Source organism: Anomaloglossus baeobatrachus, chromosome 1, assembly GCF_048569485.1.
Source record: "Anomaloglossus baeobatrachus isolate aAnoBae1 chromosome 1, aAnoBae1.hap1, whole genome shotgun sequence".
NCBI lineage: Eukaryota > Metazoa > Chordata > Amphibia > Anura > Aromobatidae > Anomaloglossus > Anomaloglossus baeobatrachus.
Window position 1 is genome coordinate 328,440,419 of NC_134353.1, and position 12,934 is coordinate 328,453,352.

Consider the following 12,934-nt stretch of genomic DNA (forward strand, 5'->3'; position numbering starts at 1 on the left):
CCCTAGACTGTTTCAAAGATGTATAGAAAAGAGGGAGGTAGGTTTCTTAAAGGGTACGTAAACCTTTTGTTTTTATTATCCTCCAGGCACTGTAACATTATGAAGTTTTATAATACTTTTAATTACCTTATTTTGCCTCCTTCTCTCCCAAACACAATTCTGCAGTGCTATTTTAATACCAAGTTCATGCTCCTTTATGAGGTTCTAACAACTGCTGCTGAAGAAGATTTCTACACTATATAATAATTATAATATTAATAATTTTATTCATTTATATAGCGCTATTAATTCCACAGCGCTTTACATACATTGGCAACACTGTCCCCATTGGGGCTCACAATCTAAGGTCCCTATCTGTATGTCTTTGGAGTGTGGGAGGAAACCCACGCAAACTCGGGGAGAACATACAAACTCCTTGCAGATAGTGTCCTTGGTGGGATTTGAACCCAGGACCCCAGCGCTGCAAGACTGAAGTGCTAACCACTGAGCCACCGTGCCGTTGTAGCACCCCTGAACCCATCAGGGCACTACAAGGTACTGCATCCTGTCAAAGATGCAGGTCCTACGTCCAGGGACCTGGAAAACCAGTGCCAGTAACTGCAAAACACACTAAAATCCCACTTTTTCCCCATCCCCAAGGACAAGTGACAGGCTAGAGTTGGACCCAATGGATGGCCACCCAGGGGTTGAGCCGATCCAGTCCGTCCACTAGAGGACAACCAGGTGAGAGGGGACGGACAGTCAGACAGTTAGTAAGTGGAAGTGAGAGGAGACGGACTTAACCGCACTAACAGGGAATGTAATGGTGACCTGAGGGCCCAGGTGTGTGGTTGCCGGTGGAGTACTCTCGGAACCATAGCACCGACTGGGTACTATATTCAAACAATTGAATCTCCCTGTTTGAGCCTCTCCGCTCTGCATGCCTGTACTCAGACATGCAAGTTCCTGTACCCTGGTTGTTTAAATATAGTGTATGGATCTTGGTTAGCAGCAGCTTAAAATAGCTGTTAAAGGACCGCAAACTGGGCATTGGAACTGCACTGCAGCATAGTGTTTGGGAGAGAAGGAAGCAAAATAATTTAATTAAGTATATTACAAGAATACATAACTTTGCAGTTCTTGGAGGATAATTAAAGATAAAGGAGTTGTTACTTTTTAATGGCGTGAACCAATTATTTTACACATTATAACAAGCAAAAAGAGAGGGGAGTCAGCACGATCTGAGAGTGGCATGCATCAAATAAAAGTGTAAATTCACAGATTTATTCCAACTGTACTATAATACAAAATGAGATTTTTAGCAAACAATTGATCAATTCTTTGAGCCACCCCTGCCACGTCACGGCAAATCTCGATAGGGGGGTCCTACTCTATATTATGTATTTCATGTGCCATGCGGCCTCCTAGGTAAATTAAAAGCAGAACAATATTGTAGCTACCTGTAACCTATATATAACGGCTTTCATGTCACAAAAAGAGGCAACTGCGGATAAAAGGCAGCCTAGGTTCCAGCATGTGCAGAAGACGCCACATACGCCAGGACAATTTCTGGCATGAAAAATGTCAGCATATTTGGTGAGTAGCCATGCTCCATTCTGCTACAGCTCCTCCCGTTGTGACTAAGCCACTTCAAAAGTTGAAGATTTTTGCACAACTTCACATTGATCTAAAATTTTATGACTTTTCAAAACGTATTATGAAAGATTTTTTGATATAAAAGCTTTGAAAAATTACCACATTGATTTACGTCCATAGCTGTTGTAAACCGTGCACTGAACAGAAATTATAGTGAAAGGACTGGAAAAACCACAAGGTGCAAACAGTGTCTTACCTAGTGTTAGCAGGGTGAAAAGGTTTTCAAGGATTCACTAACTTGATGTGGTTGTGTTAGAGACAACCAGTATGAGGAGCATCCAGTTATTGGCTGCTGCAGACCCTGAGATTAACAGTATTGTGCAAGATGGGTAGAAAGGGGTTAAACTATGCTGCCGAATACAGAGCAATCACTGAGGATCAATGTAAGATAGTTCACACAATTTTATTCAACGCGTTTCGGGGTGCATTTACCTCTTTTTCAGGAACAAAAATCAATTAATGTCCATTATTGATTTTTGTTCCTGAAGAAGGGGTAACTGCACCCCGAAACGCGTTGAACAATTAAATTGAATGATCTTTCTTACATTGATCCTCAGTGATCGTTCTGTATTCAGAAGAAAAAACTGTGGAAAAAGGAGCGCAATAGGGTCTTACCCCGGTATGAGGGGTTTTTTTTTGAAGGGGGTGGTACTACTCACCTATAGGGGTTGTGAAAGTCAACTCCTATAACAGCATGTAACTCCAAGCCACGGCAGTGGTCCCCACATAGGCAGATAACAGAGAGTAGTAGAACTGGGTGTCAAGCCGCGCCAATGATCAACCAGATCATGAAGGTAGAAGATTAATGTTGCTTTATTTGCAGGTCAACGCGTTTCAGGAGACTCAGCTCCCTTCCTCAGGACAGACTTGGCAATGAACATCAAATCCCCAAGATTTGATGTTCTTTGCCAAGTCTGTCCTGAGGAAGGGAGCTGAGTCTCCCGAAACGCGTTGACCTGCAAATAAAGCAGCATTAATCTTCTACCTTCATGATCTGATTGGTCATTGGCGCGGCTTGACACCCAGTTCTACTACTCTGTTATTGTTCTGTATTTGGCAGCACAGTTTAACCCCTTTCTCCCTATCTTGCACAGTACTGGACAGAAATTAGAAGGGGGCATGTTGTTATCACAATAGCTCAGTAGCACCTGCTTTGAGCCTGTAACTTGAAATGGTTATATCTTACTATGGAGGAGAGTTATGTTCTAATAAAATATGTTCTAACAAAATATAGATATTTTCCAAACTGCTATAATAGTATGAAAAGCAATTGCAAACTATATCTTCCATTGGAGAGGACCTGAGAAAAATGAAAGGCACAATACAAGATAAGATATGCGCAAGACAAACATTTGCATAAAAGAAAGACCTTCAATGGGAATTTGCAATTACTGGATACTTAAAGTGAAGTGATAGATCATGAACATAGTAAAACTGAAAGGAAACTGTGTAGATCAAATGCAAAATAATTTCCTTTCTATAACTAAGTAATCCCATCAACATATGTTTTATGTATGTATGTATGTATGTATGTATGTATGTATGTATGTATATATATATGTATGTATAATATATATATTTAGTACAGACGATTGTAAAAATTGTAGATTCACATTGAAGGCATCAAAACTATGAATTAAAACATGTGCAATGAAATACTTAAAAAAACTGTGAAACAACTGATAATATGTCTTATATTCTAGGTTCTTCCAAGTAGCCACCTTTTTCTTTGATTACTGCTTTGCACACTCTTGGCATTCTCTTGATGAGCTTCAAGAAGTAGTCACTGGATATGGTCTTCCAACAGTCTTGAAGGAGTTCCCAGAGATGCTTAGCACTTGTTGGCCCTTTTGCCTTCACTCTGCGGTCCAGCTCACCCCAAACCATCTCGATTGGGTTCAGGTCTGGAGACTGTGGAGGGCAGGTTATCTGGTGTAGCACCCCATCACTCTCCTTCTTAGTAAAATAGCCCTTACACAGCCTGGAGGTGTTTGGGGTCATTGTCCTGTTGAAAAATATATGATGGTCCAACTAAACGCAAACCGGATGCAATACCATGCCGCTGCAAGATGCTGTGGTAGCCTTGCTGGTTTAGTATGCCTTCAATTTTGAATAAATCCCCAACAGTGTCACCAGCAAAGCACCCCCACACTATCACATGTCCTCCTCTATGCTTCACGGTTTGAACCAGGCATGTAGAGTCCATCCGTTCACCTTTTCTACACAGACACGGTGGTTGGATACAAAGATCTCAAATTTGGACTCATCAGACCAAAGCACAGATTTTCACTGGTCTAATGTCCATTCCTTGTGTTCTTTAGCCCAAACAAGTCTCTTCTGCTTGTTGCCTGTCCTTAGCAGTGGTTTCCTAGCAGCTATTTTACCATGAAGGACTGCCGCACAAAGTCTCCCCTTAACAGTTGTTCTAGAGAGATGTGAAGGTGTTTCCAAACTTTTGGTCTGTACTGTATATATATATATGTGTGTGTGTGTGTGTGTGTGTGTGTGTGTGTGTGTGTGTATATGTATATGTATATGTGTGTGTATATATATATATATATATATATATATATATATATATATATATATATATATATATATATATATATATATATATATATATATATATATATATATATATATATATATGTATGTATGTATATGTGTATGTATGTATGTATGTATATATATATATATATATATATATATATATATATATATGTGTATGTATGTATATATATATTATATAATATATTTTAGTTCTAAAATTAAGGTAATCACAGTTGTAAGGCAGGTACACGTTATACAGCCTTTATACAGTCCTTCAAAATGGTTCTTGAGGCTATCCACTACTTCTACTATGTATAGGTTGAGCAGAGTTGAGAGCAAAGTTACCATATTTTATTTATAATACAAACTGAATTGCATAAATATATTGTTGAGTTTTAAGTGCTTTCCCAAGACTACAAAGCAAAGGCATATCACTTTGTATATGCCATCAATTTATTGTCAGTAGGGCTTCAATTGTCAGGAGCCCACAATCCTGAAAATAAAGGAGCCCTAGCAGTTGTAAGAGGTTGTTCATTAAAAAAATATACTGAACCTATCACCTATTTGGTAGTAAAAAGAGACCCAAATGTAAATTTACACGTTCATCTCAATAAATTAGAATATTATAAAAAAATGAATTTATTTCAGGAATTACGTACAAAAAGTGATACGCATATATTATATACAATAGAGTCATTACACACAGAGTGATCGATTTCAAGTGTTTATTTCTGTTAATGTTGATGATTATGGCTTACAGCCAAAGAACCCCAGAAGTCATTATCTCAGTAAATTATAATATTACATAAGACCAACTGAAAAAATGATTTTAAACTCAGAAATGTTGGCGCCTACCGAAAAGTCTGTACAGTAAATGCTCTCAATACTTGGTCGGGGCTCCTTTTGCATGCATTACTGCATCAATGTGGCGTGGCATGGAGGCAATCAGCCTATGGCACTGCTGAGGTGTTATGGAAGTCCAGGTTGCTTTGATAACCTTCAGCTCGTCTGCATTGTTGGGTCTGGTGTCTCTCATCTTCCTCTTTACAATCCCCATAGATTTTCAATTGGGTTTAGGTCAGGTGAGTTTGCTGGCCAATCAAGCACAGTGATACTGTGGTTAGTAAACCAGGTATTGGTACTTTTGGCAGTGTGGACAGGTGCCATGTCCTGCTGGAAAATGAAATTTCCATCTCCAAAAAGCTTATCGGCAAAGGGAAGTATGAAGTGCTCCAAAATTTTCTGATGGATGGCTGCACTGACTTTGGTCTTGATAAATCACAGTGGACCTACACCAGCAGATGACATGGCTTCAAAACCATCACTGACACTGATTATGGAAACTTCACACTAGACCTCAAGCAGCTTGGATTGTGGCCTCTCCACTCTTCCTCCAGACTCTGGGTCCTTGATTTCCAAATGAAATGCAAAATTTACTTTCATCTGAATACAGCACCTTGGACCAGTGAGCAACAGTCCAGTTCTTTTTCTCCTTGACCTAGGTAAGATGCTTCTGGCGTTGTCTATTGGTCATGAGTGGCTTGACACAAGGAATGCGACAGTTGTAGCCCATGTCCTGGATACGTCTGTGTGTGGTGGCTCTTGTAGCACTGACTCCAGCAGTAGTCCACTCCTTGTGAATCTCTCCACAATTTTTGAATGGGCTTTTCTTAATGCTATAAGGCTGCAGTTATTCCAGATGCTTGTGCACCTTTTTCTACCACACTTTTTTCCTTACACTCAACTGTCTTTAATCTGCTTGGAACAGCCAACTTCTTTAGCAATGACCTTTTGTGGCTTACCCTCCTTGTGGAGTGTGTCAATGACTGCCTTATGGACACCTGTCAAGTCATCTGTCTTCCCCATGATTGTGTAGCCTACTGAACCAGACTAAGGGACTATTGTAAATGCTTAGGAGGCCTTTTCAGGTGTTTTGTGTTAATTATTTTAATTTTCTGAGATAATGACTTTTGGGTTTTCCTTGATTGTAAGCGATAATCATCAACATTAACAGAAATAAACAGTTGAAATAGATCACTCGGTGTGTAATGACTTTATAAAATATGTGCATTTCCCTTTCTGTATTGAATTACTGAAATTAACTTTTTGATATTCTAATTTATTGAGGTGCACCTATATAGAATTTCTGAAATGTATGATTTGAACGTTTTTGTTTATTTTTTTTTTCTTTTTAATAATTGTTTGGTGAATAATCTCTGGCCGTTTAACAAAAGGAGACTGGCTGCAGAAGTAAGGCTCTCTGCTGCCTCACTATTTGATGGCTTTGTAAGACTTCCTGCTCATGTGCAGTGAGAAACCTCTGTATATGTGACTGTATGGTAAGCTTTTAATCACAGGGAAATTTGTGCTGCTGTCTTAGTTCATGCGAGATATAGTTTTATATGTGGGAATTTATTAAGGGATTCAAGCAGATTATAAAGCATTAAGAGGAGGAGGTAAGAAAAGCACATAAGTAATTTTATAGGTGTTCTCTTCATTGTAGCTGCTGAGAGGTGTGTGTATTTATGAGAAACTCAAATGACCACCAATAAGGCTGTTTTCACACATCCGGTTTGTGCTGAGCGGCACAATCCGGCTCAAAAACATATGCAACGGATACGGCGAAAAAAACGGATCTGTTGCATAGGTTTTTCCATGCGGCCCGTCCGGTTTTTGACGGATGCGGCTTGATACTGAGCATGCGCAGTGCAAAAAACTGCATCCGGCCGCCGGATGCGTTTTTTTGCCACAGGACGCCGCATCTGGCGTCCATAGGTTTGCATTGTGAATCGCGCCGGATCCGGCACGATGCGGTTTTTTCGCCGCACTAAAAAACATGCCAGGCAACGATCCATCCGGCCGCCGCATGGGCTAAATATGCCGCATCCGGCAAAAACCTAACGCAAGCCCATGCGGCACAGTACGGCGCTAATGCAAGTCTATGCGGGAAAAATTGCAACCGGCGGCGAAAAAAAAGTTGCGTTTTTTTTACAGAGCGCCGTATTGTGCCGCACGGCAAAAAACTGATGTGTGAAAGCAGCCTAAGAAGCAGCAGTGTCCTTCCATAGTTAAAAGCTTTGTCTCAAGTTCAAGATCTACTAGTAGCACACTGCTCTTTCTGCTTGTGCTCCAGATCGATTGACAGTTCAGTCCTGTGGAATTTTTGTTCTGCTGTCACAAGCTCTGCACTTACAAGTGCTGCAATCAGAAGCTGTTTTACCCCTGTAGTATCACCTCTGCAGCATCCGAGAAGCGCATGGGCATCGAAGCTGACCCGATCGGGCTTCAGACCAGCGCTTACAATCTATTGGAGAGTGCTTGGAAGTGCCAAGCTCCTTACCTAGGAGATCGGCCAACTCTGATCGGCTCCACAAGTGGCTGGAAATAATACATTTTAAAACCTCTTTTTCTTGAGAATATTTTTAAACAGAAGCAAATTTCAAAGTAACCTTTAAAAGGACTTTGTGATTTTAACCATTAAATAACATTAAAAGAAGCCCTGTAGTTAACCCTTTACAAGCGGCAATGTTTTTCACTAATTAACCCTATACGAACAGCAGTGTTTCCCTCCAGTTACTTTACACTGTAAAAGTACAGTAGCTCTATCCTCATTTTAAGCTGTAAAATACACAGTGACCTCCTATTACGTGACTAATAAATAACAGGATTCTATGTTTAGTAAAGTTCTGCCTCCTGACTTGAGGTGAGGATCTTTTTTCTTCTCTGATTTGCATTTCATTAATTTGCAGCTTGGGGAGGAGGGTGAAGATACATTGATTAATTTGCAGTGTTTTTTGAGAAAAATCGTCAAATGGGATCTGACTGCAAAGATCTATCTAGCATTCAGATGCTGTATAAAATAATCTACACGTATACACATACATACTGTACATACATACATACCGTATATACATACATACATACATACATGCATAATATATACTGCTCAAATAAATAAAGGGATACATGCCCACACAGACACATATATACACACACACGTGCGCGCTCACACGTGTGTGTGTGTGTGTATGTATATATATAATATAAATATTCTGTATTTGAAGAAAGTCGTATAGTTTTATACACTGTATCATTTCACACAATTTTAGAGAGAAGTCCATAAAGTAGAAAACCACGGCATACACCATCCAAGATCCAGAAAGTGATTTTATTCCATATAGCATACAGGTAAAATAGCGGGGAAGAGAGAGCCAGGTGCAGGCCCCCCAAGGACGACGGCCGTTTCGCACCTTGTGTGCTTCTATGGGTCCAATCAAGTTCTTGGCACACACTTTTACCATAAGGCCGGGGCCACACAGGGACTACTGCGATCCTCGCATGATCCTCTGCTGACGCTGACAGCACAGCGGGAGCCGAGTGTCATGTGAGTGTGCCTGCGACTGAGGTCCGATCCCACAGCTCCGATGGGCAGGCCGGCACTGAGGATGGGCGGGCCGGCGCTGAGGAGGGGAGGGCTAGTGCTGCAGAAGAGAGGGAGGGATTTATCTTCCTCTCTCCTCCGTTGATGGCTATTGCCATTCTCGCTCTGCACTCGCGTTACACCAGTGTAATGCGAGTGCAGTGCGATTTTTCTCTCGCCCCATAGACTTGAATGGGTGCGAGAGAAGCAAGGATCACATTGCACCCGCAGCATGCTGCGATTGTTTTCTCTGTCCAATTAGGGCTGAGAAAATAATTGCTCATGGGTACTGACACACAGGCTAACATTGGTCCGAGTGGAATGCGATGTTTTATCGCATTCCACTCGCTCCGAATTTCCTGCCGTGTGTCTTAGGCCTAAGTGATCTACTCTTCAAGTGTGCTTAAAATATTGAGTCATAACTTACTAATATACAAAATGCCCCCGTCTTCAGAGACGTGCTTCAGTCCCGGGTCCCAGCAGGAAAAATTTTGGCAGGTGACATGTTGAAATACAGCCTGGTGTAGATCGCAAGCACCATATAAAGACCAGCTGGGTACCGGGACCTAAAATGATCTGAAGATCATGGCACCTTGGCTTCGGTAGGTAAGCCCTTATGTTATATCATGTCCTACCCACATACTTTAGCATTCTAAGTTGATCATCGATCACCTCTTATATCAATCAGTCATCAAGATCATTATAGGTGTTGTATATAAGGAATAATTTTAAAATGTTTCTAATTGTACTATCGGTTATGCCCATTAATGTGCAATCCCGTTAACCTGTTGCTATAAACCATAATTAAAATATATCTATGACTACTCAATTGTCATTACAAATTTTGTGTGTTGGGAATATGAGAACAGTTGTCATGTATTGTAAATGTATTTTTGTAATATGTACTTTTTCTCTAGGACTTACCATCAGCTCTTTTCTTTTCCAGATTTTAGTGAAGTTATGTAGCTATGTATCTCCAGCAGAAGAGCTAGCGCAAAAAGATGATCTCCAGCTCCTCTTCAGTGCAATAACATCCTGGTGCCCCCCCTACAACCTTCCTTGGAGAAAAAGTGCTGGTGAAGTCTTGATGACTATTTCTCGACATGGACTTAGCTTAAATGTAGTGAAATATATACATGGTAAGTATCTTGTATAATATAATGTACACTACCTTGGGGAGTTCACATTGTGAACAAGCTTTCTGAGGAACGTTCATGTAACGATAATTGTTCAGTGTAAACAGGCTGCCAATAACCCAACGGACAAGAAAAACGCTCTTTCGTCGAATGTAATCACCTTTGGTTACCTCAAAATATCATCGTTCTTGACAGTGCATCATCCTGTGGATACGGGACTTGCACTGGCCATGACAATAGCATCCTCTGCAAACTGATATTTTGCAGATTTTTAGTGCGCATCAAATGTCAGGTCTGCCTGTGTAAACAGTTTTTAAATTGAATCTGTCTGCAGAGTTTTGCTATGTAATATGAGGGCAGCATGATGTAGGGGTTGAGACACTGTTTACAGTGATGAAAAGTCTCCTTCCTCCCTGAATAGACTATTTGAATATATCCCAGAGGAGCATTGCAGCTATAAGACTCCTCACCACTGACAGCCAGATTGGTTTGTCAGTCTCCGCAAGGAGAAAAGTTCTCCCCTTAGACCATACTTTAGCTTCTTATAAAGCCAGATCAGATCTCATACTTTGCACTGACGAGGGACAATCATCCCGAAACACTGTGTATGCAAATTGAGGTTTTGATCTGGCATAAATCCTAGGTCATATGAAAAGGTTTGTTAAAGGGCCATTTTTGACTTTTAGGATTGCTACTTCCAAAAGGTGGCACTAGAGTTCGTCTCCTTCCTCCCTGAAGAGACAATTTGATTATAACTATGTCATTTAAGAGATTGTGTGTTACTTCAATGCAATCAGTGTTTTATCAGCACGCGATTATCACTGCTGGACTAGCTGCACACATGCCTCCTGGTCCAGCCATGCCCTCAGCACTTAGTAGCTTACCTGTAATATACGAGGGGCGATCCAAAAGTAATGATAATCAATAATAAACACAATGAATATATTTAAAAAAAAAATATATATATATATATATATATATATATATTTTTCTACATAGTCTCCTAACAAGTCTATACATTTAGTCCATCTCTTTTCTAAACTTAGAATTCCCTTTGAAAAAAATTATTGATCTTGACCCTCAAAAAAATCCCCAACAGCGGTTATCACGTCGCTATTGTCGTCAAATTTCTTGCCCCGGAGGTGTTCCTTGAGGCGAGGAAAGAGAAAGAAGTCACTGGGGGCTAGATCTGGCGAATAGGGGGGGTGTTACACCAGTTCAAAGCCCACTTCTTGAATGGACATGGACATTGGACATGGTCCCTTATGGATCTGAGGAGGTCTTAAAAAGGGCCAGCCACCATGATTTTTCTATGAAAACTAAATCCAGTGCTATACTGGCGCGATCATGCTGATTCTAAACATACCATTAGTTGTGAGATCGGATGTGTACTTTCTGAAATATAGGCATGTAAAGTTAGTGAAATATACTGTTATTTGATTGATAGCAGCTACAGAATATCTAATAGGTCGGTCGGGTTTTGCTAGTTATTTCTGGCCCTGTCTGCCTGCCTGTCCTTCCTCCTCTTATCCTTCCTCAATTTTTCATTCCCCTGTAATAACAGAGACTGGGAGGAAGGACAGGCAGGCAGACAGGGCCAGGAATAACTAGCAAAACCAGACCCACCTATTAGATATTCTGTAGCTGCTATCAATTAAATAACAGCGCATTTCACAAACTTTACTTACCTGTCTTTCAGAAAGTATACATCCGATCTCACAGCTAAAGATATGTATAGAATCAGCATGATAGCGCCAGTATAGCACTGGCTTTAGTTTATATATGAAAATCCTGGTGGTCGGTCCTCTTGAAGAATGGCTTTCTCCCATTGAGAACTCACTGTTTGTTTTTCTTGTTTTTTTTTTTTTTGAACATCAATTTTTATGGTTGTGTTTTTCTCAAATAAATGAACTATAGTATAAAAAAGCGAAAACTCTAAAAACTACATGAATATTTACACCAAAAATTGTGTTTTGGGGATGTTACATTTGGTGTTTTGGATTTGTTTTTTTTTTTTTTTGTTTTTTTGCCATAGTCCATGCCCTCGTGTAAACCTGGTCATTATGTACTGGTAGAACTATAATCCTTGTGATCCAGTGCCAAACATTACTTGTTATACAGTGTCATATGAAGAATATTGATCTGTATAGTCTACTTATTCATTGTATTTAGTTGATATTACTTGTAATTCAGTACTAAAGTAAAGGGTGAACCCGGCTACTGTAAACCATGGATGATTCGGCCCTGTCGTCATGAAATTGGAAGATTTTGATGAGATTCCGTATTGAAGCTGTTTATATGCAGGGTGGCTCAGATATGGAGATTTTCATCTGCCTGCATAGCCGCTAGATTCACCAATTCCTTTGTCTTGACTCTTTCTGGAGGGAATGAGTCATCCCTCTAAGGAAAACATGGTCAGCGAACCCAGAGCATACAGCTATGCAAGAGAAGGAATGACACACGCTTCATTTATTGTCACTTTTTAAAATAGGTGCTACATGTCTATTTTTGACCTAAATGCTGAATTTACGTCACCTGTCTCCTTACAGAGAAAGAATGCCTGGCCACATGTGTCCAAAACATGCAGCAGTCAAATGATCTGTCCCCGCTGGAGATTGTGGAGATGTTTGCAGGACTCTCCTGCTTTCTAAAAGACTCCAGTGATGTGTCTCAGACGCTGCTGGACGACTTCCGAATATGCCAAGGATACGTCTTCCTCTCTGACCTCCTACTGAGGTAACACCACCACAATATGGTTGTCCTGGCTATAGACTATGAAGCATGTGTAACTCTGACCCTAAAGAGGTTATTACATTTCAAACTCTGTACATTATAATTTTATTTTTTTTTATTACAACTTTATTTTTTGGGGGATCTTCAATAGAAACTTTACTTGCCTCCAGGCATTGTTTCGTAGCCATCAAAAGTGGAAAAGATCCAGCATCATATTCTCAGTTAAACATTTAATGGCTTTATTACAGAAATAGTTGTTAAACTCCAATAGGCAAATTGCAAAGATATAAAATCACCCCAAGAGGGCAGATGATCATAGACAAATTAGCTGAACCAGTTAAGGAGCTAAAGAGAAAAATTCATACACATAAAACATAACTTTTAATTCATACAAGGAATAAAAGTGAATTAGAATTCACTAGTGAGAATTTAAAACCAGAGGTGCCAATAGTCCAATCAT

The 12,934-nt window shown here is 40.1% G+C and overlaps 1 protein-coding gene across 9 annotated transcripts in view; it reads left to right on the top strand.

The window, feature by feature from the left end:
- WDFY3 (WD repeat and FYVE domain containing 3) overlaps positions 1–12,934 on the top strand; it is a 388,800-nt gene that overhangs the window by 164,294 nt on the left and 211,572 nt on the right. For all 9 annotated transcript variants that reach the window (XM_075351922.1, XM_075351959.1, XM_075351945.1 and 6 more), the window contains 2 exons: positions 9,552–9,744; positions 12,291–12,477. In XM_075351922.1, coding sequence (XP_075208037.1) covers positions 9,552–9,744; positions 12,291–12,477 — 380 coding nt within the window. The remainder of the gene's footprint in view (positions 1–9,551; positions 9,745–12,290; positions 12,478–12,934) is intronic.